The sequence below is a fragment of the Neofelis nebulosa genome, chromosome 16 (genome assembly GCF_028018385.1).
Source record: "Neofelis nebulosa isolate mNeoNeb1 chromosome 16, mNeoNeb1.pri, whole genome shotgun sequence".
Classification (NCBI taxonomy): domain Eukaryota; kingdom Metazoa; phylum Chordata; class Mammalia; order Carnivora; family Felidae; genus Neofelis; species Neofelis nebulosa.
The window spans coordinates 61,079,560-61,106,109 of record NC_080797.1 but is presented as its reverse complement, the minus strand read 5'-3'; the positions used below and the strand labels follow the sequence as shown (position 1 = coordinate 61,106,109).

The 26,550-nt window shown below is 47.5% G+C and overlaps 1 protein-coding gene across 3 annotated transcripts in view; it reads right to left on the bottom strand.

Moving 5' to 3' along the window:
- The window catches only part of SUPT6H (SPT6 homolog, histone chaperone and transcription elongation factor), a 34,292-nt gene that overhangs the window by 812 nt on the left and 6,930 nt on the right, over positions 1–26,550 (bottom strand). For all 3 annotated transcript variants that reach the window (XM_058704573.1, XM_058704574.1, XM_058704576.1), the window contains exons 2-36: positions 23,132–23,264; positions 22,191–22,349; positions 22,018–22,094; positions 21,469–21,661; positions 21,151–21,235; positions 19,985–20,258; positions 19,500–19,601; positions 19,133–19,249; positions 18,702–18,791; positions 18,379–18,521; positions 17,591–17,739; positions 17,342–17,440; positions 16,699–16,828; positions 16,463–16,613; positions 16,137–16,291; positions 15,748–15,943; positions 14,724–14,863; positions 14,489–14,606; positions 13,034–13,110; positions 12,370–12,505; positions 11,936–12,073; positions 11,691–11,858; positions 9,931–10,058; positions 8,589–8,796; positions 7,856–8,003; positions 7,277–7,419; positions 6,367–6,507; positions 5,126–5,321; positions 4,266–4,504; positions 3,611–3,724; positions 3,315–3,439; positions 1,528–1,640; positions 1,172–1,249; positions 913–1,079; positions 269–456 (exon numbers count right to left, since the gene is read on the bottom strand). In XM_058704573.1, the coding sequence (XP_058560556.1) occupies positions 269–456; positions 913–1,079; positions 1,172–1,249; positions 1,528–1,640; positions 3,315–3,439; positions 3,611–3,724; positions 4,266–4,504; positions 5,126–5,321; positions 6,367–6,507; positions 7,277–7,419; positions 7,856–8,003; positions 8,589–8,796; positions 9,931–10,058; positions 11,691–11,858; positions 11,936–12,073; positions 12,370–12,505; positions 13,034–13,110; positions 14,489–14,606; positions 14,724–14,863; positions 15,748–15,943; positions 16,137–16,291; positions 16,463–16,613; positions 16,699–16,828; positions 17,342–17,440; positions 17,591–17,739; positions 18,379–18,521; positions 18,702–18,791; positions 19,133–19,249; positions 19,500–19,601; positions 19,985–20,258; positions 21,151–21,235; positions 21,469–21,661; positions 22,018–22,094; positions 22,191–22,349; positions 23,132–23,240 (4,994 nt within the window). In that variant the 5' untranslated portion in view covers positions 23,241–23,264. The remainder of the gene's footprint in view (positions 1–268; positions 457–912; positions 1,080–1,171; positions 1,250–1,527; positions 1,641–3,314; positions 3,440–3,610; positions 3,725–4,265; positions 4,505–5,125; positions 5,322–6,366; positions 6,508–7,276; positions 7,420–7,855; positions 8,004–8,588; positions 8,797–9,930; positions 10,059–11,690; positions 11,859–11,935; positions 12,074–12,369; positions 12,506–13,033; positions 13,111–14,488; positions 14,607–14,723; positions 14,864–15,747; positions 15,944–16,136; positions 16,292–16,462; positions 16,614–16,698; positions 16,829–17,341; positions 17,441–17,590; positions 17,740–18,378; positions 18,522–18,701; positions 18,792–19,132; positions 19,250–19,499; positions 19,602–19,984; positions 20,259–21,150; positions 21,236–21,468; positions 21,662–22,017; positions 22,095–22,190; positions 22,350–23,131; positions 23,265–26,550) is intronic.

Here is a 26,550-nt window from a genome sequence, read left to right as displayed (position 1 = left end):
GGGCCTCTGAGATCAGGAATCTCTGGGGCCTCACCGGAACGAAGCCTTCCCACCAAACACTGCCAGTCGTCTATCTTTACAGAAATGGACCTCATGTTTTTTGTCACATCACCTTCTTCTGTCTTTTCCCAGAAAGTGGTCGTTCTGGAGACATTGCTTGGGTCACGGCTTTCACAAGGTCCAAGCGACCTGCTTATGTTGAACTGCTTGGCCTCTTGACAACACCTGCCCCTAACAACCTGCTCTGTGCCACAAACCGCATACTTACTTTGGCTGCTGCTGCCGTTGCCGAGAGCTGGAGGAGGGCTGGGGCTGGGCCTGGGCAGACTGTGGGGTGGTGCTGGCCTGTAGCTGGTGGTACTGTGGTGTGGTGATGGGCTGGCTTGGGGTTGTGTAGGAGTAGCTGGGGGTCATTAGTGGTGTGGCCACTGGCTGCTGGGCTGGCGTTGGGAACACCTGGAGAAGGATGAATAGTTAAATGGGGATGGGTTTGGGGCTTATTTGGCCTTGCTATGAACTTCTGGCAAGCTGAAAACCGGGGCTCAGCACCGAGCTTTCCAGCTGACCATCTCTTGAGCAATGTGTGGTCCCAAGTGGCAGAGAGAGGTCAGCAGGATGGGACCTGGCACAACAGGGCTCGCCAGTGTGGACCACTTGAGGGTTCCAAAGACCCCAAAGGACCACGGAAAAATCAGACTTTCTCTTACTCCCTCTACCCTCAAGAGGGCCCAAAGAAAAGGAACATGTGTTGGAGACCATTCCTAAGGCTGTGGTGGCCCCATCTGTACATATGAAGCCCCTTGGGGTAGACACCGCCAGAGGGCAGTCTATGTACACAGGTTGGCAAAGGATGAATGTTCCCTTTTGCTCTTCTCCACCCTCTGCAGGGAGCCTTGTCCCCAAGCCACGTACGTGGTAAGCGCTGCTGCCCCCTCCACTGCCGCCATAGCCATACTGGCTCGAGGCCCACTGGGCTGGCGTGGCGTTGGGGTTCTGTCCTTGGCCTGTCACGGCTGCGATGGCACTGAACATCTGCGAGGTCATGTTCTGAGGCAGGGCATTCACAGCCCGTGTCAGATCTGTAGGCACACAGAGGTGGGAGATGGGCACGTTAGAGGTCAAAGTCTTCTAGTGCCATCCCTCCAGCTCCCAGTCTCAGACATGAGCTCACCTGCAAGATTGATATTGGCTGGGGTGGCATTGATAGAAGCAGGTGTCCGGGTCCTACTGCTGCTACTGGGGGTGATGCCTGTAGGAAACAGCCAAAGTTAGTTTTGTCCCTCCAGAAACCTGTTTCTGTTTTCACAATGAAGGAGGCTGGAGGAGGTCCTGAGGTGGGAGGAAAGAAGGGAAGCTGCATCAGCAAAGTGGATGGAGGACCTCCTTGATGCTAGGAGCCTGGAGCAGGAGTGAGACAGCTTCAGTGACAGCCCAGGCCTCGTCCTTTCCACCGGTGGCTAGTGATCACCTTGATTCAGGACCTTCGTGTCCCTCTAAGCACATCCCAGAACTCCGAGCAGAACTCACCTGGTACAGGATCCTGGTAGTGATCCTTAAACCATCGGAAAAGTCCGTTCACAGTAGGGAAGATTTGGCCCCGGTACCGGAATCCTTCTGGAGTCACCGTTACGTATTCTATCCTGAGATTTTGGAAGGAAACCTGTGTCAGAGACCACTTGGGGCCGGCTGTGAGAGAGCGGCCAGAACAGATCTCCACCATGTGAAGTAGCCAAAGTGGGTGCTGGGGGGAAAGGAGAGATGAAAGAGCCCTGATCCTGTCAAAGGAGGCTGCACTGTGAGGAGGTGAGCACAGTCAAGGCCAGGAGTCGGCAGCCCTGGTGTGACAGGTACAGGCCATCAGAAGAAGGCCTGCTGGGGGCTGGGCCACCATGCTGGGGTGCAGTGTGATGGCAGCACACTGCAGGTGGTGGCAGGAGTTGAGGCCACAGTGTCAGGGCTGCTGTCCTGCTGTCTCCCCCTGCGCTGGAATCTGGAAATACCAGTTAAGGTGGTTAGTCTGACCTTACTCGACACTGCAGGGCAGAGAGTAGATAAGACGATGGGCTCTGGGTTCAGACCAGTTCTACTTGCAGTTTTGGCTGTCACTCACTACCTATATGGCTTTATGTGAAGTCACTAAACCTGAACCTCAGCTTCACTTGAAAAACAAAGGCAACAGCACTTAAACCTACAGAACTGTGTGTGAGGAATCAATGAGACAGCATGTATGAGGCACTTGGCACAACACCTAAGACAGGGTTCTGTTCAATAAAGGACAGCTGTCAATTACCAACAGACAATGACAAATTTGAAAAGGTCTCATTTATGTTAAGTTGAACCGTGCTTTCTAAATCATCTATCAAGTGTCATTAATGCTGCGACACAAGGAGTCTGCACACCTTTCTACGGGAAGTGATTGCGTTGCCTCTACTTCTTCATTTAAAGATCCCTCGTTTGCTCAACTGTTCCTCGTGGGACAGTGTCTAGCCAACAGCCCTGGCTGCCATCCTCTGGAAGCATGATGGTAAATCAGAAATGGCTTCTCAGAAACGACAACAATATTCTACGTGTGCCCAAGGCAGTGCAGGGTCTGGAGTCCAGAGCTTCTTGTCACCCAGCCACTGAGCCCAGACTAACATAGTCTATGCTGTTTATCTTGCACAGGCAGTATAGGGATACGAGCAGAAACTCACTGGCCTTGGCCACGAGCCGAAGGGAAGGTGGGGGCGTAGAGAAGACCGATACGATTATCAGTCTGGGTAACAGACAAAAGGAAAGCAGATCCCAAAAAATGAGACTTTGATTCAGAGTGAGCTCTAGAGGGATCTAGACAAAGGCATGTCTAGGAAGGCCAGCCTGTTAGCCACACATAGAAGGGAGCAGAAGGGTCAATGATAGGAAGGAGAGCAGCTCTCCTGACCCACCCCTTCAGTGCAGGCAGAAATTATTCGGCACACCACAGCAACAGTGAGCCACCTTGTGTCAAACCCCCTGGTGAGGGGGAAGCAGAGTGAGGAGAGACCTGTGTCCTGGCCCTCAACTTTGCCAGTCAGGTGGAGAGTGTCTGGTAATTTCCATCACTCTTTGGGAGGGAAAAATGGTGAAGGAAACTTTTCACAGGGCTGGGGAAAATATCTTTCTTTGCTTTTTACCTCTAGATCGTCACCCTCTTTCCCCACCTCCAACCTCCAACAGGTAAGAGGGAAAAGACAGTCAAGCAGAACCAGAGAGAGTACTGCTCCGGGGGTCTCTAACTCCCCTGCTAGCCTATCCGTGGACCCCAGTGGCAGCACCTTCTCAGGACTAGTGCTCACCTGGGTTTACCCCGGGGCTGGTATCCCAGTAGGAACTTGCCGGGCAGTTCCTTGCAGGCACAGATGAAATAAGGGATGAAGGTGGGCTTCTCCTTCTTAGTTTTGATGAGCAGCTCCTCTAATTTCTGGGGGTAGAACGAGGGGGAGAGGTTGGGATAGCAGCATGCTTGGTACACAATGTCTGGCGCATACATGAGGTACACCTCCTTCACCAGCTGAACGTCCCCTACGCTGAAGGGACACCATATATCCTGAAGTGACTGGGAGATGTCATGCCTCAAAGAGCCCTGGCTCACCTTACGATCCCCACCACTGCAGTCCTGATAATACTTGTGATTCAGAAGGTCCCGGGCAAAGGATGCCATGGGCTGGACATAGCGAGCAACAATCTCATCCAAGTCTTCAAATTCCTGTGGGAATATGGTAAAGGCCCCATGTGTCACATTCAGAGCTGAGACTCCTTCATCTAATCTATTTGGAAGAGAACCCATGGGAGGGAGTGGAATTCCCAGCCCTGCTGTAGCCTCGCTCCCCTGCAAAGTCCCCCCAATTTATACATCCTGCTCAGATTTATCAGCTTACAAGGCATAAAATCCTTTAAACCATAACTTTGATTCTCCTCTGGTGCTTGGGAATAACAAGGAGCTTCATAAAATTTCCTTCTACTGAAAATGAGAAATGGTGTGTGTACGCAATCATGTGCATATATGTTTTCTCCTCTTCCTCCACTGGCTCTCTATAGGTAGTCTATTTTAAAATTGGGAGGACAGAGAGAAGCAAAATACACAAAACTGTTATCAAATGATTCCTTTCATAATCAACCTCCTATTCTGTTCTACACAGCTAAAATATATGTAATGCATATAAGTTACTAACGTCACATGAAAGTAAGCAGAAATGGCTTGTTTCTGGAAGTAGGAGAGGGGATGGGAAGCAGGAGCTGGCTCTCACCTCACTATTGATCCACAGGGTGGCTCCCAGGCTGAAGGCATTTTCCTTGCCCTCTTCCCGCACGTCCACGTGCTGGTAGATGCCATCACTGACCTTCCAGGTCACTGTCAGGTGATTCTCACCCTTGCTGCTTGGTCGGATGATCACATCACCCTGGTCCATGGTCTCCATCATCTTTTCTGCTTGCTTGAAATTTATATTATGGAAGGACGGGTGTGCGATCACTCGCTTGATGTATGCTGAGGAGGCCAAGAAAGAAGTACAGATCAGGGGAGGGGACTGGGAGTCCACAGCAAAGGGACAATTTGTGGCTTTATTTCTGACCTGCTATCAAATTCTGAGACTCTTTTGCCCTCTCTGGACCTGAATTCTCTAATGTGAAGGTTTTGTGTGTGAACCTGGGTTCCTCAAGTGCTGAGAGAACGAAGCTTTAAAAGTCACAGTGTAGGGGTGCCTGGGTGGCTCAGTCCGTTAAGTGTCCGACTTCGGCTCAGGTCATGATGACGCAGTTCCTGAGTTCAAGCCCCGCGTCGGGCTCTGTGCTGACAGCTTGGAGCCTGGAGCCTGTTTGGATTCTGTGTCTCCCTCCTTCTCTCTAACCCTCCCCCGTTCACGCTCTGTCTCTGTCTCAAAAATAAATAAACGTTAAAAAAAAAAAAAAAGTCACAGTGTATTAGCAAAGAACACGTGACCCAAGAAGACCCTGGCTTTCAACCCTGCCAGTGACTCCATCCATGATGTCTCTGAGGTGCAGCACCTCAAAGCCGAGCGCTCACTCCCACTGGGGTATAGCCATCAGCACATGAATCCTGCGGGGGGGCTGCCAAGACTTGGGCTGCACAGGTGGTGTTCACACTCACTGGTCCGCTGCTGCTTCCGTTTCATGTCCTCCTCCTGCTTGTGGTCTGCTGCTTCAGCGTCAAAGTCATAGTACGTGTCCTTGGGCAGTTTCCACTCGTTGTTCCTGTCCATGAGGTCTGAGGTTCGGCAGGTAAGGTCTGCGCTGAACTTCTCAATGTCAATCTTCATGATGCGGCAGTGAACGGTCATTCCCACCTAGATCCATAGAACATTTGAGCTGGAAGGGACAAAGATAATCTAGCCCGATGCCCCATTTTACATGTGAGAAAACCGAAGTCCAGGCAGAAAGATGGAGTGACTCGCCCAAAGCCAGCGAGCTAGCAAGTGGCAGGTTAGGAGTTCACAGGTGAGTCTGGTCTGCAGACCACCAGCCATGCCCCACACAGATGCCTCTCACTCTAGACAGGAAAAACAACCGGAGCTTACTGGGATCTACCCCGCCACTGGCGCTGTTCCCTTTTCCCATAAAGTTACCTAATTATTGTTCCTGGGGTAAAAGCAAAGTCTGGCTGCCCTTTTTGGAGGAGAGGCAAAACAACAGCTTTCTGTTCTTTCCCCCTGACTTGAGCCCTTCCGTCTAAACACTGGCAAAAGCCAGTCACTGCATGGTTCTTCTTTTGAAAATCTCCCTGGCTTCCTTGATTGGGAATGTTTTCCCCAATCTTCCTAAGTCCACGGTTCTCAGGGGTTCATGACACTTAGAACTAGAGAGTTTGGCAGACACGGTATATCAGCCATGTCACCAACTAACTGGGTAATCCTGGAAAAGGCACTCAAATTTCTCTGAAAAAGGTTTCCTTCCCCATCAAGTTGAGAGATCAGAGACAACACGTGTAAACGTCAAGTGCTGGTATCTACTGGGTACATAATAGATGGCAGCTGGCAGGAGAATACTAGAACACAAAGGAAGCTCAGCCTTTCTGTTTCACAGCATGTAATGCTGGGCCCTGCTTCCTGCCTACAGACTAAATCACAGCCTCCCACATGGGAAGAGAGAGCCCTCTCCCAAAGGGCTGGCAACCCAATGAAATAATCACAAAGAGAACAAAAGCTGCTACTCATTCACATGCCTCTCACCCTGGCTTCTTTCAGCCAGTTATAAATCCTCCTGACTCTCTCCCCACCAGCAGCCACTGGGAACCAAGCCTCACTTCTAGGGAGGCGCAGCCCAAAGTTCCGGAGAGCCCCATTTGGGCAGCTGAAAGTTGCACTAGATGTCTTAGTTTAGTCTTCCATCTACCTTCACTCGCTCCTCGGGCCGCTTTACCACTTTGTCACTGAGGAACTTCGTGGGGATGAAGCCGGTGACACCATTGTCTAGCCGTGTTTTGACACCAATGGCCTGGCCTGGGCATGAACCGCTGTCAAAGTGGTTCCAGACCTAAAAAGTGCATCAGGAGAGGAGCTTGGTCATTAAGGTTCTGGAGATCTACGTTCAGAAAAGAGCTGCTGGGGTGCTGCAATTTATCTTGCCATAACACCTGGCAACATGGTCTGAAATACAATGAATAAGCCACCCACCAACACAGATTTTGAACATCCCTAATATTAATTATTAATTAAATTATTAATTTATATATTAATATAAAATATATTAATCTATTTGTATGTCTCTCTAGCTGCCACAGAGGCCCATCTCTCCCAATTCTGTTCTGACCTAGTGGACATAAGAAATACATATGCCAGTCTCCCCAGAACAATCCACTTCAGGGAACCAGGTGCCCCTTGGCTTTATTATTGGGACAAATCCCACCAGCTTATTTATTGGGTAAAGTCTGGAAACTTTCTCGTGTGGAAAATGGAAAAAAAAATCAAGAGAGCCTATAGATTCCTTCCAACTAGCATGTACAGGAACACCGTACCTGCCCTGTAGTAAGAAACACACGCCCTCAGGTCTATAATCTGGTTGAGTTAGATCCCCAGAAAATAGGAAACATGGGTTAAAGGCTGAGCCATAATAGAAGGAAGCACACTGATTGTTTCTGACCAGCATATAGAGGGACTTCATGTTAGACCTGTATGTGTTCTAGCCCTCGTCCCTGTTTATTTGTTTGGGAAAAGCGTGATCTAAAATAGCTGTATTCTAGACTCCGTTCTAGAGACATTCAATGGAGGAAACTCAGTGACCACAGTAACAGTGCAGCACATACCTCGCTTAGTTCAGGGAAATTGTCTTGCTGACAGAAGGGGCACTGCCACAGCCCTGTCTCATCGTTGCGGATCGCCTGGTCATAGCTCTCACCCTGTGGACGCCTGTGGGCAATGCCAGTGACGTTGCAGATGATGAGCTTTCCTGCAGGAAAGGGAGAGGACAGGGAAGGAAAGAAGAGAATAGGGACCAGGCTAAGAGAACTGGAGAGGTGTTCTTCCCACTGGCCTTTTAGTGTCAGAACATCTGGCTTATGGCATCTCTACTGATTTCCCTCACATCCTTAAGGAGATCTTCCCCTGATTTGATGACGGGGGAACATGATGCCTATAGAAGTGACTCCTTGAAGATCCTGAAGCAGCAGGTTAAGAAGCATAATTGGTCCCTGAACTCAGTTTTGACTTCTAGTTCAGGGCTGCATATATTAATAATAATCTTAAAAGCTCCCCCGGTCTTTTTTACCTACAGTATAAACCTGCCTCACTCTGCTGGAATCATCGCTTGGTTTGAACATAGACAGTAAATGCACCCTTCCACCCCACAAATTCTCCTCCAGCTGAAAACCAGACCGAGCGTTTACCAATGTAGAAGGTCTCTGGTGTTTCTTTGGTTAACATATTGAAGATTTCCTCTGTGTTGGGAGAGCGGTAGGCTGTCCGCAGGTCCTTATACCGACAGCTCAGCTCCGCCCGGATGTCATACAGGGTGATGTGTTTGTCACCATAGCCCTGGGGAAGAAGCCCAACAGGAAGAGCCTTGCAACCCTCCCCAACTGGAGCCATGGGGGGCTTGCAACAAAAGGAGTAGGACAGTTGGCTCCTGTCAGGGCTTCTCTTCTTTCCCATCAAGATTTACCATAGAATTTTTTCAAACTTTCTATTTATTTTTTCATTTTTATTTTTTTAGAGAAAGTGAGAGAAGGCCCACAAGCAGGGGAGAAGGGCAGAAGGAGAGAATCTCAAGCAGGCTCCGTGTTCAGCGTGGCGCCTGATGCAGGGCTTAATCCCACGCCCATGGGATCATGATCTGAGCCAAAATCCAGAGTTGCATGCCCAACTGACTGAACCACCCAAGTGCCCCCCCAAACTTTCTCTGTTATAACATGGAATGTTCTCGGATAAAAATGCTTCACAGAAACCCAATGTGGGAAACAGATACATGCAAAGCTACATGCAGCCTGGGCAGAGAGAAGAGACAATCAAGTCTCCCACATTAACACCATTGGAGGTTTTCTGGAGATTTGCTGCCTGAGTCTCCTCCCAATTAAGCCACTGCGGGTGACTTCTGTGCCAAGCCTCTACACTGTCACCCACCTGCCTCTCCAGTTCTTCTGCAAAGGCATCAAGGTCCAGATCCTTGAGTCGCTCTGGGTTTTCCAAGATCTCTTCGAGGGCTCCTGCGGGGTTAGCGTCCTCAGCTGATTCATCATATTCCAGAGCATCCACTGCCATCTTCCTGGCCCACTCATAGGTCTCAGGGTGGACTCGGGAACCATCAAGAACTTCAATGTATGAGTCGGTGCTGGATGAAAGGCAGAAAAGGGACAAGGATATAGAACAAGAAGCTTCTAGTAACAACCCAAATGTCCACCAATGGGGAACTGGTTAAATAAATCAGGGTACCTCCATACAATGGAATACTATACAGCCATTAAAAATAATGAGGTAGATCTATGTGTGCTGACATGGAAAGATGGCCACAATATACTGGTACGTGAAAAATGCACTGCAAAACACTATGAACCGTATGATCCCATTTTTGTAGTAAATGGGTAGTTAGTAAATGCATAGCAAAAATAAAATTTAGGAACGTTGTAGTACACACCAAATTGTTATGGTAGTTATCTCTGGGGGGTGGGATTATGGGGGACTTCCACTTTCTGCACAATATTGCTATACATTGGATTTTATATAATGAACTTAAACAAGTCTTATATAATAAGATAAAACAAGAAGGGGGAAAAGACCTCTGACAATTTGCTGACAACTATTTTCCCCCATAAAGCCTTCCCAGGCTGGTCTTGCCCGTGCACTCACATGGACCTATGTTATTCGTGGAGTGTTACAGCAAAGCTGGGTGGAAAATGAAGTTTTAGAACTTGAAGCCTATTTCCCCACTGATTTCCATTACTGAATGAGGAGCTATGTGCCCGTGGAAAAGATCCTCCAAAGACTGAGTTGATAACTTCTGGAGAGGAAGAGGTCAATAGTGAAGTCCAAAGTCCAAGTGAATAGAACTTTCTCTCAATAACATCATCTGAAAACATACTGAATCTCTATCCCCCTTCCTTATCTCCTCATACCCCCACACTCCTTTTCTATTGCCCCTGCTAGCCCCACCCTTATCTAGCCACGGCAAATCATAATAACAGAACATGTTTGTGTTTACTGAATGAAATCTTGTATGTTTTCTGTCCTTAATTTATAAAATAAGTTGGTTCTTTTTATGTTTTCCTCATACAAAAAAAGCTTCACATAATTTAACCGATCTTTTCCATAGGTCAGATGCTCTTGACTTAATAAAGGGTTGCTCACCTTTGCTTTAAAATATTTCCTAATTCAAATACCTTGGGCCCTTTGACAGCCCTAATCCCCTGAATCCCCAAAGCAAAGCCCAAGGGAATTCTGCCTGGCCCACCCAGGAAGAGGGCATCACCTGTCCCCCAAGGAGGCCGTGTCGATCTTGAGGAAGCCAGCACAATTCATGAAGACTTTGGGACCCATGTGGCACATGGTGACCAGCTGGGTCCGACTCTCCAGCCTGGTGTTGTTCTGCTTCAGGATCTAGGAGAGAGGTGTGGGCTTTCAGGTTTCTGGGAAACCCTTTGTCTCCATGCCTCAATATTTAACTGAGCACTATACTGTACTGTCTGCTACTTAAAAAAAAATTATTTTAGGGGCGCCTGGGTGGCGCAGTCGGTTAAGCGTCCGACTTCAGCCAGGTCACGATCTCGCGGTCTGTGAGTTCGAGCCCCGCGTCAGGCTCTGGGCTGATGGCTCGGAGCCTGGAGCCTGTTTCCGATTCTGTGTCTCCCTCTCTCTCTGCCCCTCCCCCGTTCATGCTCTGTCTCTCTCTGTCCCAAAAATAAATAAAAAATGTTGAAAAAAAAAAATTAAAAAAAAAAAAATTATTTTAGTGAACTACATTACACCTAATATAGAACTAGTGTGTAAGTTAAAAGTTAATGATAAAACATACACCCAAGTACCTTTCACTCTTCTTAAGAAAAAGGACATTACCAGTACTTCCGAAGTTCCTTAAATCCTCCATTAACTTGACGGAAATCCTTTTTCTACCCACTGGAATAAACCACTATCCTGAGCTTTGCGTCTGGCAGGCTTGCTTTCACCCATGTTATTTTTTTGAAGCTTTTTTAAAAATTCATTTTGAGAGAGAGACAGAGAGAGAGGGAGGGAGGGAGGGAGGGAGAGGGAGAGAGGGAGGGAGGGAGGGAGGGAGGGAGGGAGAGAGAGAGAGAGAGAGAGCGCGCGCGCGCGCGCATGTGCACACATGCATGGGAACAGGGGAGGGGCAAAGAGACAGGGAGAGAAAATCCCAAGCAGGCTCCTTGCTGTCAGTGCAGAGCCCCACGCAGGGCTTAATCCCACAAACTGAGATCATGACCCGAGCCGAAATCAAGAGACGCTCAACCAACTGAGCCACCCATGTACCCCTCCTTCCATCCATTTAAAAAAAAAAAAAAATTTTTTTTTTTAAACGTTTTATTTTATTTTTGAGACAGAGAAAGACAGAGCATGGATGGGGGAGGGTTAGAGAGAGAGGGAGACACAGAATCCGAAGCAGGCTCCAGGCTCTGAGCTGTCAGCACAGAGCCCGACGTGGGGCTCGAACTTACAGACCAAGAGATCATGACCTGAGCCGAAGTCTGAAGCTCAACTGACTGAGCCACCCAGGCGCCCCCCGCTAAAAAATTTTTTTTTGTCTTTAGTTTTGAGAGAGAGAGAGAGAGAGACAGAGACAAACAGACAGACAGAGTACAAGTGGGAGAGGAACAGAGAGGAGAGAGAGGGAGACACAGAATCCAAAGCAGGCTCCAGGCTCTGAGGTGTCAGCACAGAGCCCCACGCGGGGCTCGAACTCATGGATGAGATCATAACATGAGCCAAAGTCTGACGCTTAACTGACTGAGCCACCCAGGCGTCCCTTCTTCCATGCATTTTAAATCCTAGTTTATGGCTATCTTTTCCATGAGCCACTATAGTATAGTAATGAAGTACAGTAGTACACATAGTAGCTGTGGCCACTTGGGTCTGAAGTCTGACTTGGACTCTTACTAGCTGGATGACTCTTATACCAGTCTCTACTTCTCTGACCTTTTGTCAAAATTATACTGGCAATTGTAAAGGCTCAGTGAAATAGAACTTTTCTTACTTTCTCATTCAACCCAATCTTACCTTCAGGAGATGGGTCCCTTTTCGAGGTCCCAGACCACAGACGTACTGGATTAAGGCCTGGCTATATGGGTGGGCGATGGCACGGTTGACATCGACCCCAACCTCATTGACTCGGTTGATAAATTCACAGTATAAGGCATTGAGCAGCTCCTCTTTCACCACATGCTCCTGCCGATAAACAGCAGACAAGGATAAGGTTACTGTGCCCTTCTGCCCGCTAAGCCTGCCTGTTGAATCATACTCACTTGCAAGGGATGAAACTTGAGACACAGGATGTCTTCATCAGAGCTGCACACCTGGGCAAATTCAATCAGAGGGTCCTGGATGCGCCGGGCCAGGGAGACGGCCTGTCTCAGCACTGGAGGATAATCCCGGAACTCTGCCTAGAGTCAAACAAGGACCAGCAGGACCATTAAGTCCCCTCCGTTCCGAGAGCAAAAGGAGATTCAAACCGTTCTGGCTTTAAGTCACTTTCTTGTCTCCTCTGGGACCCCTTTTTCCTGGGACCAATTTGCAGGGCTCCCACTCCGAAGCATGACTGGCAAAATGAAGCAGCTGCACACGGGTAACTGAACAAGTGCAGTCCTGTGCCCTTGATAACCTTCGTTTTCCTAGTAAATCTCCTAGGGATTGACAGCTCTTGCTTGTGCAGGTCTTAAGAATGGGGTTCCAGCATTACCTCCGATTTCTTGCTATTCATGTAGAGAATGGCCAACTCATTGTCAACCAGCTCCACCCCAATAGAGGACAGTTGTTGGCCCTGGTCCAGCTCATGCACAATGCGCTTCACATCTTCAATTAACATCTGGGCGTCCCTGGAGGGATGAGGGGTGTTGGTCAGGGCTCTTTCTGAAGTTTCTCAGGGATAGACAGACTCATGGCTGAGGTGGAAGTGGGGGTGGGGATGGGGGAGGAAGGGGCTTTGTTTTTTTTTGTTTTTAATTTTTTTTTTCAACGTTTTTTATTTTTTATTTTTGGGACAGAGAGAGACAGAGCATGAACGGGGGAGGGGCAGAGAGAGAGGGAGACACAGAATCGGAAACAGGCTCCAGGCTCCGAGCCATCAGCCCAGAGCCTGACGCGGGGCTCGAACTCACGGACCGCGAGATCGTGACCTGGCTGAAGTCGGACGCTTAACCGACTGCGCCACCCAGGCGCCCCGAGGAAGGGGCTTTGAAGACAAAGAGATACCCACCCCCTGCCCCACCACCGCCCCGGGGATGGGAAATTTACCAAGGGTCTACATGCTTATTGCTCTGTTAGAGGCATATGCCAGGTTCAACAAGAAGGAATGAATGAATTTAAGCCAGGTCTAGTCCCTGGAGTTCCCCTGGAGCCCCTACCTGTTTTCTCCTGCAACTGTCACCACATGAGGCTTTTTATTCAGAAGAAATTTCTTTAGGGTTTCAATGTCTTGAGCCTGGATTGAAATAAAATTGGAACTGAATGGCTTTGAAGACAGGGAGATTTCTAACAGTTCTCTCTCCCTAAGTAGCACAAGACCTTGTAAGACCAGAGAACAATAAACTCCATAATGCATAGACACGGTCTAACTAGTGCACAAAACAAGGAGACTAAGACCTCTGGTTTGAATATTATATATCTGCTAACGTTTCCTAAAATTACTATACTTCTGGCTCATACTTGGTCGTGATGGTCTAAGCACATTGGGTCTTCCTTTCTAATTAGTAATCTCTACACCCAATGTGTGGCTTAAACTCACAACCCCAAGATCAAGAGTCACATGCTTCTCTGACTGAGCCAGCCAGGTGTAAACATACTTGGGTTTTTTCTACCATAAACCACTGCTTAGCTATCAGGACTATTCTAATCTCAACTCCTTGTTTTCTTTTTCTATTTTAATTGTTTTTTTTGTTTTTTTGTTTTTTTGTTTTTTTTTTTGTTTTTTTTCCCAACGGTTTTTATTTATTTTTGGGACAGAGAGAGACAGACAGAACATGAACGGGGGAGGGGCAGAGAGAGGGAGACACAGAATCGGAAACAGGCTCCAGGCTCCGAGCCATCAGCCCAAAGCCTGACGCGGGGCTCAAACTCACGGACCGCGAGATCGTGACCTGGCTGAAGTCGGACGCTTAACCGACTGCGCCACCCAGGCGCCCCTGTTGTTTTTTTTTTTTGAGAGCATGAGTGGGGGAGATGAGAGAGAGGGAGAGAGAGAAAGAATGGGTCTTAAAATCTTAAGCAAGTTCCATGCTCAGTGGGCAGCCCAACCCCATGACCCTGGGATCATGACCTAAGCTGAAATCAAGAGTCAGACGCTCAACCAACTGAGCCGCCCAGGCGCCCCGATGTTTCTTTTTAAAAAATGGTTGCGAAAAATTACTCTAGAATGCAGGTCTCTCGCAAAATTGAAAGATATCATTAGGTTAAGAAAATCAGAAGCATATACATGAGATGAATTCAAATTCCTCCTTCCTTGGAAGAAACACTGAAAGGCTAAAGCAGGGAAAAGGTTGGCTTAATGCCTCACTGGCTTTCAGCTACTGGAACAGGATGACCCAGATGCTGGGAAGAACAGAGGCTATAATGGCAGCTTCCAGAAGAACACAAGACCTAGGAATTGGCCTCCAGCCAGAAGTAAATTCTGCACCAGAACGTGAGTGCCATCTACTGCTTATGGAAGTTGAGACTTATCCCAGGACTCCAGTATTCAGCAAGCACGTGGAGATCAATCAGGGTCTTGCAAAGGATGTCATGTAGACCATAAACACATACCCCCACAGAATTGTAAAATGCACTTAAGATGTACACTTGGTTGCCCTATCCTAGCCACTTGCCTTCTTTTCCCGTTCTTCCTCTCTCCATGCAGTTCGCCGTTTGGTAAAATGGGGCAGTCGAAGGAAGTCTGTCACTTCTCCTTCACCGTTGACCAGGGCACAGAACACAGGGTGATCTCTGCCGACCAGACAAGAGTAGTGCAACAATCAGAAATAAGAGGATGTAAGTAAGAGTAGAATGAAATTAGGAAGACAGGTAAGGGGTGAGGCTGGGCAGGCACAAACAGGCAGTTACCTGGCAGAGGAGAAAGCAATGCCTAGGACGCGGATGCCCTTCCCTTGGTTCTCATCCATAAAGTCATCATCTTCCTCTACCTGTTGATCTGGCCGGTAGGGTGCCACCCTCAACCAGTTGTAGAGTTTCCGACTACAGGCCTGGGGAGGAGACACACCAGACACTATGGCCAACAGGCTCACCGAGTGTGCTAAGGGAACAGATGTGGGTACACATGTGCACAGGCTGCGTTGACGTGTGCACGTGTTCCTAGCCCTTTGCAGGTTTACAGTGTGAAGGCATACCTTAGTTGTGGAAACAGGAGAGTATACAGAGAACGGCAATATAAACAAAGAGTGTTCCAATGTTTATAGCAGCACTCTCAACAATCGCCAAATTATGGAAAGAGCCTAAATGTCCATCAACTGATGAATGGATAAAGAAATTGTGGTTTATATACACAATGGAATACTACGTGGCAATGAGAAAGAATGAAATATGGCCTTTTGTAGCAACGTGGATGGAACTGGAGAGTTTGATGCTAAGTGAAATAAGCCATACAGAGAAAGACAGATACCATATGGTTTCACTCTTATGTGGATCCTGAGAAACGTAACAGAAACCCATGGGGGAGGGGAAGGAAAAAAAAAAAAAAAAAGAGGTTAGAGTGGGAGAGAGCCAAAGCATAAGAGACTGTTAAAAACTGAGAACAAACTGAGGGTTGATGGGGGGTGGGAGGGAGGGCAGGGTGGGTGATGGGTATTGAGGAGGGCACCTTTTGGGATGAGCACTGGGTGTTGTATGGAAACCAATTTGACAGTAAATTTCATATATTAAAAAAATAAATAAATAAATAAATAAAAAAAAATAAAAAATAAATAAACAAAGAGTGTTTGGGCTGGGGGTGGGAAGCCAAGAATCTCCTCAAACGGGGGGGTCTTGAAGTGACCCATGGCTTGTTTGCTAGAAGACTACTTGTAAGGAGTTCTTTCACTCTCAGCTCTAGTTTGGGGAAATCACAGGCCTAAAGACCGTGAGTCTTAACCTTTATGACATATTCTTTGGCTTCGGCCAGCAGCTTGTTCTTGAGCTCTTTGGCCATCTGCACATAGAGGAACTGCTGCAAGGCTCGCTCGATGGCCATGGTGCGCTGCCGGTTCCACTCCTGCACCTGGTGGCTGAACTCATCTCGGTAATAAAACTGTTTGATCTCTTCGAAATATGTCTGGTCATTGCCGTAGCTGAGGAGAAACAACACTGCAGGGTCGGGGATGGAGGAAAGATGACACTGAAATGTCCACAAACACTGTGAACCAGGGACAATGGCCTGCTCACCTCTCAAACTGTGGTTCACGTTCCTGAGGGACCCCTCCACCCAGCTGACCCTTCATCAAGCCCTCCCAGAAAGAGCTCCCACCCCAGAGCTTTGCTTACCCTTCTACCCCCTTCATATCTATGCTGATGTCAATGGTGAGCAGCCCTTCATCTTCAGCCAAGCAGATCTTGAGGAACTGGTCATCTCTCAGTTCCTTAACAGGCTTGTTCTTTAAGTACTTGAAGGAGTAAGCGTAGTGGGCCTCATCCACATCCTGTACACATTAAGAGGAATCGTCAGCTTACCGACAGGCTGGGCTTGACCCTGGGAGAAAAGACTGCCTCTCTGCTTGCCGGCAGATAGCTCAGCTGAGCATGAAAGCAAGAAACTCAGTCGAACACAGAGCTGGGCCACGTGTTGGATCAAAGCCCTTCACCCAGCTCACCTTTCTACCTTTCTTGGTGGGGGTTATATTTAGCTTGGCTCTCTCCTGGAAGGTCTGCCTCAGCACCTGTCGGACGAGGGGCTCTCGGGCAATCTGCAGGGCTACCATGTAGCGGGCACCCTCCAGCACAGCTTCAGGCGTAGGGAACTGGCTGTGGGGAAAATGCGGCAGCTGCAGGATGACAGTGTCTTTGCCCGCGGGCCCCTCCTCCTGCCAGCCACGTGCCACAAGCCTACCTGCAAACATAATCCTTGGCCAGCTCCAAAGGCTCTGCAGGGAACTGCTCTGTCTCGTGCCGCTGGTAGCTGTCCCGCAGGTTTTCCCCAAATTGTTCAGGAGTCAGTCCAAACTTTTTGGCCAGGCCATCTAAAGCAAACAGGAGTGTGAAAGGTAAGGCAATTGCTGGGCTGACAAATCTCTTTGGTCTCCGAGTCCAGAGCAGCTATTCTGGGCACTAGACTTTAAGAGGGTCATGAATAAGCAGCACCAGGAAGTTTACAAAGAATAGTAAAAAAAAACCCAAAAAAACCCAAAAAAAACCTGTCTTTAAACACCTGACAGGCTGTTATAACCCAGACAAACAGTAATTTTCTGTGACTCCTTGGCTCAGAACTAAGGTGGAAACTACAGTTTAATAAAGAACTTCTCAAGGCTAGGATGAACTCTGTCCCTCTGATTATATGAGCTTCCCATTCCTCTGGGAAATTAGGGAGAGGCTAGACCATTACTGTGGGTGGGCGTGGGTTCTGGGGGGGCCAGTGTTCACAACTGGATTAGTGATTCGCTCAAAAAAGTCCTCTTCCTGCCCACCAGCGACCATCTGGGAACTCCCCTTGCTCAAGGCTGGAACGCCCAGGACACAACACAGCTAGCTTTTACCTAGGCCAGCACTCTGGCAAATGGTGTACATGTCTCGGCGGGAGGCCTGCTTGAGCTCTGGGCCCCTCTGCTCCTCGTCTTCTGCCTCTTCACCCTCACCTAGGAAGAAAACATGAGCCAGTGCTCTAGTTTCCAGTCACTCCCAAGGAGCTGCCACATGCGGGGAAGCCCCAAAGGGCACTCAGCCAAGGGCATCCTTGGGGATGGTGTGGCCATCAAGCCTCCTGGGTTTTCTGTTCCAGCACTCACCTTCCTCATCTCCCTCTTCCCTCACACGCTTCAGCTTCTTGCGGCTGGCTTTGGCAGCATTCTGCATCTTGGGGATATCACGACCATAATACAGCAAGAAATGGTTGTAGACATCTTTCAGCTCATCCATTGACTGGACATCCTTAAGCCTGGAGGAAAAGGGATGTAAGACCTCAACTGTAACTAAGGGTACACCCCAGTTCTGCTACAACAGGTCCAATTCCCAGGAGGGAAGGTCCCAACTAGGATAGGTGTCTGTATTCTTCAATTATTAGAGACACACAACAACCCCAGACGGTGACTTCCTTGAGAGCAAGGTATCTTAAAGAAGGAATATGTCAAACAAATGGTGGTTGGTGGTTGTCAGAAATGGAGATGAAAAGGGAGAGACAGATGAAGTACCACGTCTCTAGCAAAGTTCAGAGTTCTTGAGATGGTCTGTCCCTCCCCCACCAGCTTCATGACACTGGCCACTGAAGTCATCTGCACCCTTCCGGCACTCCACCGATTCCAGGCTCACCAAGCTCCTTTCTGGTTATAAATTGGTTTTCCACATACCAATGTACAGGGAATTTTCAGATCAGCAAACGTATCTTATCCTTTTCACCTTTTATACCCATATAGGTAACTAAGATGAATTTGTTTGCCAGAGAGATCACTTTTGGTGTGGTGACAAGTTGGGTTTCTAAGGGATGGGCCCTATGCTGAGGATTTTGTAGGTTACACTGCTCCCTGGGGGCCTTTGGTCTGAGGGTGCCCTGTAATGGAATAAACCTTGCATACTTTACCTCTCCATGTCGGTGGTATCTAGAGCCCGGATGCCATCAGCCAGGGGTTTGTCAGGATCAGCAGAGATCTGCTCATACTGATAAGCTTGCATCTTCTCAAACAGCCGTGTTAGGTTCTCTTTGCGGATCCTCAGTTGGGTCCACTAGGATAGGACAGGGCACGACTAAGGGCTGGTGTTCAGCTTTGGAGACCCAAGGCTGCTCTGTTTCTTACCAGGCGACCCCGGGAAGGGGAGCCACCTGATATGTACAGGAGGCTTGGACTTGGTAGTAGTGGTGCCCAAGCCACACCTCAGCCTCTTAGGAGCATGGATCCATCGTACCTTTTCATCCCACTGCCACACCCTCCATAGGTCATTGATGTGCAACTCAGGCTCCACATACTCCTTACGGTAGAAAGCAATAAAAGGCACCTAGGGTGGCAAGGAGACTGCAGTCAACCAGAGTGGAGAGATCTGTAAGGAGCTCCTTTGCTAGAGGGGTAAACAGCTCCAGGAAATTCAACAGTCAGAAGCTTGGACTCCCCCACAGGCTCATCCAGGGCACGTGCTCTCCCCCACAGGGGAAGATAACGCTGCAGACAGGTAGAACAAGTGTTCTCCTGGTTACCAGAGTCTCCTTTGGTTCGCACACTCTTGAGCCAAGGGACCATGCCTGAAGACAGAGGGGACTCCTCATCTCACAGGGTGCTACCTTTTCCCTCATCCCCTAGCTGAATTTCTAACCAAGGGACCATGACAGCTTGAGGTGCTACCTCAAAGTGTTGATTTCGCATGAAACCCAAGGCTTCTTTAATCTTCTGAATTGTGCTGGGCCCTTTACGACTGAAGCTGCTGGTTGGCTGCCCTCGGTCTAGGTAATCACAGCTTTCCTGGAGCCAGAAAAAAAAAGAAACAGCAATAACACCGTTACTTGCTTTGTCTTACCATACATGAAACTACTCCATGTCAAAAGAGAACTCCGTCAGAAGAGTTCTAGAAAAATCTCTCATACACCTGTACACACCCATACTTGTTCTGTACTAGGCACATATAGATGTTTGGGGCATGGTAGGAGCAGGTCTTCATCTTGATGAAGTGGCTTCTGGTTCATGTCAAACATAAGGATCTTTTTTTGGGTACCTGAAGAGAAATGGTTGGTGTGGCAAAGGCATTCCTGTAGATCCAGTCAGCTTCTTCTTCTAGTTCGTCATCTTCAGCCCCCTTAACTGGGATGGAGCGGAGCTGCACAGGATAAGACAATAGTGAGACTGACTTTATCCTGTAACCCCTGTAGGATAACACATACACTGCTTCCGGAAAGAAATGTGTGCTCCACAGACACATTCCAGCACCCAGAAGAGCACTGTCCTGGCACAAAGTGGACATACTTTGTGTATTTGCTAAAGAAAGAGTGCCATTTCAAGAGCCATAAGCAGCAGAAGAGCCTTCTCTAAGACCAGGACTCCCTGCACTACCTGGTCAAATGGAGTTCAAAAGCCAACTTTCTATATATATTCGATATCAGATTGTTGCTAGATTGCTCCTCTGATACAACCCTTGAAGCAAAGAGGCTCAGGGCAGGTGATGACACATTGGCAGAAGGACAGAAGCTGATGCTTTCTTACCTGGAACCTCTCAGGCAGGTCAGTGGCTCGGATTTCATTGTCCTGATCTGTGAGGTGGCTGCTTTCTAGCTCGCTGGGCTCATACATCTCAAAGATGCTCCTGCGGCTCACACGTTTCTTGGTAGTCTTCTTGGGGCGCACTCGGATCTCACCCTCGGCCTCATCATCCTCATACTCATACTCTTCCTCCAGTTCTTCGTCATACTCATTGTATTTCTCAAACTCGTCATAGTCAAAGTCCACACCAAAAATCTCCTGGGCTTCCTGTAGGGCCCTGTGGGTGAGAGCAAGACGGTTTGGCCCAGGTTCTGATGAGAGGAGAAATGCAGCCCCAGCACAGACCCTTTACTTGCCCCAAAGGAAATTGAGAAGGTTAAGAGAGAGGTAAATTTAAAAAGTAGGGGCGCCTGGGTGGCTCAGTTGGTTAAGCATCAGACTCTTGATTTCAGCTCAGGTCATGGTATCATGGTGGTGAGACTGAGCCCCGTGCTGGGCTCCATGATGGGCATGGAGCCTGCTTAAGATTCTCTCTTCCCCTCACCCACTTGCACATGCACGTGCATGCACACACACGCTCTCTCTCAAAAAGAAAAAAATGGGTCTGCTCTATTTAAATAAATAAATAAATAAATAAATAAGCAAGCAAGCAAGCAATCAAGCAAGCATGGTCGCTTTGGAAATAAAGGCTCAGTTGGGGGAGGTTTCTGGGAAAACTATTACTTATGAAAGATAAAAAGCCCATTGTTGGCATGTGCCAGTCTCTGGGGTCAAACCCAACAGGGCAGATAGATCCATATTCTGCTCAGTGGGTCCATCTTCTGCTAAGGTATTACAGTATTCCCTCAAAGCAAAAGCTTTCTTCCGACAAAATTATACTCAGAATGCCAATATATAAATGAATACACGTGGAGCTTCAGATGAAGAGGGAGGCTGATGGAAGCCTACACACGTGTGGCTCCTAATCCCACAGTGGCTCTATTAATATAGACAGTTCTCAGGGCTTCTAGGAGCAGTCTGAAATTCCTGCCTAGTAAAGGTTAGTTGAGTTAGGAAGCAAAATGGTTGAGAGATGGGATGTCCCATTTTTGGCAAGCCTCTGATTTCCTCCTTCCTGACGGCGTCTACTCAGGCGCCCATATCACCACCCTGTACCAGCCCCGACTCACGCATCTGTGTATCCAGGAAGCTTTTTCCGCCACTTAGGTTTTTTCAGAGGCTGTCCGTCATCATCCACAATGAAGTCATCGATGTCTGGGTAGGGAAGGAAGGGATTAGTGCTCAGAGGCAAGGGATGAGCCAGGACTGAATGGCTTTAGTTCCTACTATGTGAGTGGCCAGTGAGAAGAGTAGGGAGGCTCCTAAAAACGAACTTCTGTCAAATGTTGGGGGCCCGCAGGTGAAGAATGGTTTCCCATTCTGCTCCTAAGGGCTAGGAAATCCCAACACCCACCCAAACATTGGATTTCTTGCCTGATGCCACATACCTGATTCCTCATCATCTTCTTCCTCCTCCTCTGGAGGAGCCATGGGGGCCTCCACAGCCTCCTGCCCTTCTTCCCCTTCCCCATCCTGGAAGATTTCCTCGGCAATAGCCTCTTTTTCATGTTCCTCTTTGCCATATTCCTCCTCATCGTCATCCTCGTCATCTGACATTTTTTTGACACGTCGGTATTTTTGCTAGGGGTGGAAAAAACCTGTTTCAACAGGGTCTGAGAGGACCGGCCTAAGGGTGCCTGCTCTCTAGTCTCACTCCCATTTTCCCCACCACAGTTCTGCTGACCAAGGGAGATGAAAAAGAACACACTAAGACATGCTCTTTCAGCACCAAGGCCCACCCTTCAAACCCTGACAAGTCTTTCTCTAACAAGCGCCCTGACCTGGGATGCAAATCTAGTCTCCGCAGCACAATGACACTGAGCAACTTTCTCATCCTCTATGCTTCCCACACTGTTCCGGAGGTGCCTCGTCCCCCAGAAGTCACTGAATTTCAAGAGCTTTTTCCTTCGCCCCCAGGGACAAAGAATGACACTTACTCCTCTTTTGACTTTGACACCCAAATTCTCCTCAATGAGGTCAAAATCATCATCCTCCAGGCGGTCGTCAAAAGATGCTGGAGAAAACAAAGTGTTACCCATGGTGATGGAGAGGCCCCTTGTCCACTGTAACTTCCACCCCAGCCTCACCTGACTGAGGAGAGACTACTCACTGCGTTTTCTCTTCTTGTGGCCAACATCATCTTCTGAATCACCAGAGTCACTACCCTCATCCTCCTCCCCTTCATCTTCATCGTCATCATCATTGATAAAGCCTTTCAGATTGCCTTGCTCATCCTGATCATCTAGGTTCTCCTCCTCCTCCTCCTCATCTGGAAAATACACATGTTTGAGGCATGGAGTTTGGGAAATGGGCTGGGGTGGGGCAGGACCCCCTGCTTAACTGTGATTCTCCATCTGCTCTAAGCCTAATGATGTGGATGCCATGTGAACTCTTCAGCTTCATCTAAAGATGTAAAAAACATGGCCACTGAGTTCGAGCAGGAGCATCTGGAAAGGACTACCTCATTTCTATGCTCCTCATCTGTCTTTAGGCAAGATAATCTTCCTAAGTACTATGGCTTTTCAAAATCATTACTAGGAGTTTTACAGCCACCAGTAATCTTTGTTTTCCTCTTAATTTATAAGTTCAGCGGCTATATTATTTCTTTCATCCATAATTCTTTTGATAACACTTAAATTTACCTTCCTGTCTTTAAAGCCATTTCATGGTTCTACTCTGCTGAGGATCCTAATGGTTGGGTTTGGCCAGAGAAATAGGAAACTGGGCTCATAAATACCAACACTGCGGGGTCTCTAAAAGAGGAAAACGTTACGCATGTATTTATTTGTTGGTTTCCTGTCTGTCCCCTCCCGCCAATGTAGACTCCATGACTGCAGGGTCTTCCTTTCACATTTCTAGCTCTAGGCGCAGGACCTGGCACATAGCAGACAGATGCTCAGTTAGGTATTTTCTATAAATGACTGAAAATTCTCAAGCTGGTACCTCATGTGTGATAACTTCTGTGCTCAGCCTGAGCCTCTCATCAGCAAGAATCCAACTATCCAAAGCTTAGCAATAGTGGGGAGAAGCTTGAGGCTGGGGCCTCCTCACCGTCATCCTCCTCCTCCACAAATTTCTTGGTGACTCGGGGCACCACTTCGCCTTCATCATTGTATTCTTCCTCTGACTCCTCGGCCTCGCTTTCCACAAAATCAGACATTTTCTCACGGCCTGCCTAAGATGCCTAGAGAAGGAAGGAAGATGGGGATAGAAAAAATGAGACACACGACTTCACAGAGCAACGTTTCCACAAACAGCCTTTTAGCCACGTGCCACTGCTCTGCCCCTCAATCATTTCCACCTAGGGAGGAGACAGTAAGAATCAGATGGCTTCCTCTCTTCCATTTTCCACTCTTCCCATGGTTACTCCTCTCGCATGTGCCTTGAGAAAGATGACTGATTACACAGAACTTCTCTACATACAGTTGACTCGAAAACAGCAGGAGTTTGAATTGCACGGTCCACTTATAGGCTTTAAAAAAATTTCTTTTTAATGTTTTTATTTATTTATTTTTTTTTTAATTTTTTTTTTTTTTCAACGTTTATTTATTTTTGGGACAGAGAGAGACAGAGCATGAATGGGGGAGGGACAGAGAGAGAGGGAGACACAGAATCTGAAACAGGCTCCAGGCTCTGAGCCATCAGCCCAGAGCCTGACACGGGGCTCGAACTCACGTACCGTGAGATCGTGACCTGGCTGAAGTCGGACGCTTAACCGACTGCGCCACCCAGGCGCCCCAATGTTTTTATTTATTTTTGAGAGAGAGCACAAGCAGGGGAAGGGTAGAGAGAGGGAGACACAGAATCTGAAGTAGGCTCCAGCCTCTGAGCTGTCAGCACAGAGCCAGACACGGGGCTAAAAATCCACGAGCCATGAGATCATGACCTGAGCTGAAGTCGGTGCTTAACCGACTGAGCCACCCAGGAGCCCCAGGTTTTTTCCGATAAACACAGCAGAGTACTGTAAACGGATTTTCTCTTCCATACAATTTTAACTTTTTTTTTTTTCTGGTTTACTTTAAGAATACAATATATAGTACATACACAAAATGTGTTGATTGAAGCTTTTGTAAAGTTTTCAGGGAGTCAAAAGTTATATGCAGATTTTCAACTGTGCGGGAGGCCAGTGCCCTTACCCCCTGCATTGTTCAAGGGTCAACTGTATCCCAAAGAATTTTATTTCACTTATAATTTGGGAGCAGGAATGGGTGAATGAGGAAAGAATTAGTGTATGTATAATTATATAGGTTGGCATATGATAGCAGTGATGTTATATGGCTTCTCATAAGAAATTTAGGAAATGAGCGATAATGACAGGCACTTTCATGTACACTATACCTGGCTACTGGCAGAGCCAAAAGGAACATCCTTTTTAATGGATTAAACAACATTTCATGAACTTGAGCCCCCTTATGTGAGTAGTGGTTGGGAGCAGTAGTGGGGTAGAGAAGGGGTCTCTTCAGAACCATTAGAACCATAACCCTATTTTTACCATTGACCTCTGCAGCAAAAAAACACTTTGAAAGCAACTTCTGTGGCCTACAAAATAAAGGCAACATACTTAACTGCAAAGATTGCTGGGCTTAAGAGGAGAAATCAAATCCTGGTTCCACCATCTGCCAGATATGTAAACTAAGCAAATTATTCAATTTGTCTAAATATCAGCTTCTTCATCTGGAAAAGAGGAATAGCACTACCTGCCTACCTTGCACAGTAGTTGAGAATATCACATGACACGAGGGAAAGAACCTAGTTTATGGCTTCAATACATGTTAACTGAGTTTGAATTTGAAACTTGGGCCTAATTTTCCTCAGCACTCTGTAATTCTGTACCAACTGATCCCAAATTTGTCTTTTGCTTCCCCATTTTCAGACTCCTCCAAAGCCTGGAAATGGCAGTGGATAACCCCAGAACCCTAACCCTAACATGGAGTTTCCTGTGTCTTGTTTGACTTTAAAGTTTTTATTTATTTTTGAGAAAGAGAGCATAGCATACATGTGCAAGCAAGGGAGGCAGAGAGAGAGACAGAGAGAGGGAGAGAGAATATCCCAAGCAGATTCCACACTATCAGAGCAGAGCCTGATACAGGGCTCTAGGTCACGAACTGTGAGATCACCACCTCAGCTGAAATCAAGAGTTGGATGTCTAACCAACTGAGCCACCGAGGCCCCCAGACCTTGTAGGACTTTAAAAAACAGCATGCATCTCACAAATCATAACATTAAGATCTTATTCTGGAATCTTGAAGCTGGCTGCTGACAAACTCAACATCACCCCTCACTTTGTCCTGAATGATGGTCCACTGTATTTGTGCCCATTTTCCCCACTTAGACCATAAGCTTCTGGAAGTTAGAGACCATATCTAACCGAAGGGCTAATGAAAACCAAGAAAACATAAATGGCAACATGAAAGGCATTACAAGGCACTTGGTGACCCTGTACCAAATAAGCTGTACCTTCCAGGTGCTCTGTACAAAATAGGAACTGCTAAATATCTATCAAATAGATTACTTACTTTTCATATTAGTGCCACCTTCCCAGTGAAACATGGCAGTGGGATGGAAGAAAAGAGGAGGCTGGCTAACAGCTACTTGAAATGCTCTGAGCTCTAGAAGGAGCCTTAAATTCTGTGGCTCTAATTCTTCTGCAAATTACCCTTACTGGTATCAATTGATACCACAATCAATTAACCAATGAACTCAAAGAAACAAAACTGAAGGTACTGAGTTCTGTGTAAAGGGAGGGGCAATGATATGGTCTTATGTTCAATTTCAGGCTGAGGTTTCAGATGCCATTCTTTTCAAGTTTTAATGAATGTCTACCATGTACATACATTCTGCTGAGACGTGGGGGTTTGAAGAGAAAAAGAATTGTTTGTTATCAAGGAGTTGACTTCTAGTAGAAAGACATAGATATGAAAACAAATAAGGACCATAAAATAATTTTTTGTATTATATGCAGAGAGCAGGCATAGGAAGAGAACCAACCCACAACATTCACACAAAACCCAACCAAAACTAATATAGGCCTTTCCTTTAAGCAGTTAAAAAAAAAAAAAAAAAAAAAAAAGTGTTCAGAGGAATAATAATCACACACCTACCAAGTTCCAGACACTTCAGAAATACCAATTAACCCCTACACTGATCTATGAGTTACAGTACACTTCCCTCTCCATTCAACAAAGGAGAAAACAGATCTCTTCAACAGAGATGAAGTCACTTGTTCAAGCTGACACAAATATCAACTACAAGAGCTGAGATCTGGGTTAAGATTTGTCTGTCTCCAGGGGCGCCTGGGTGGCGCAGTCGGTTAAGCGTCCGACTTCAGCCAGGTCACGATCTCGCGGTCCGTGAGTTCGAGCCCCGCGTCAGGCTCTGGGCTGACGGCTCGGAGCCTGGAGCCTGTTTCCGATTCTGTGTCTCCCTCTCTCTCTGCCCCTCCCCCGTTCATGCTCTGTCTCTTCTCTCTC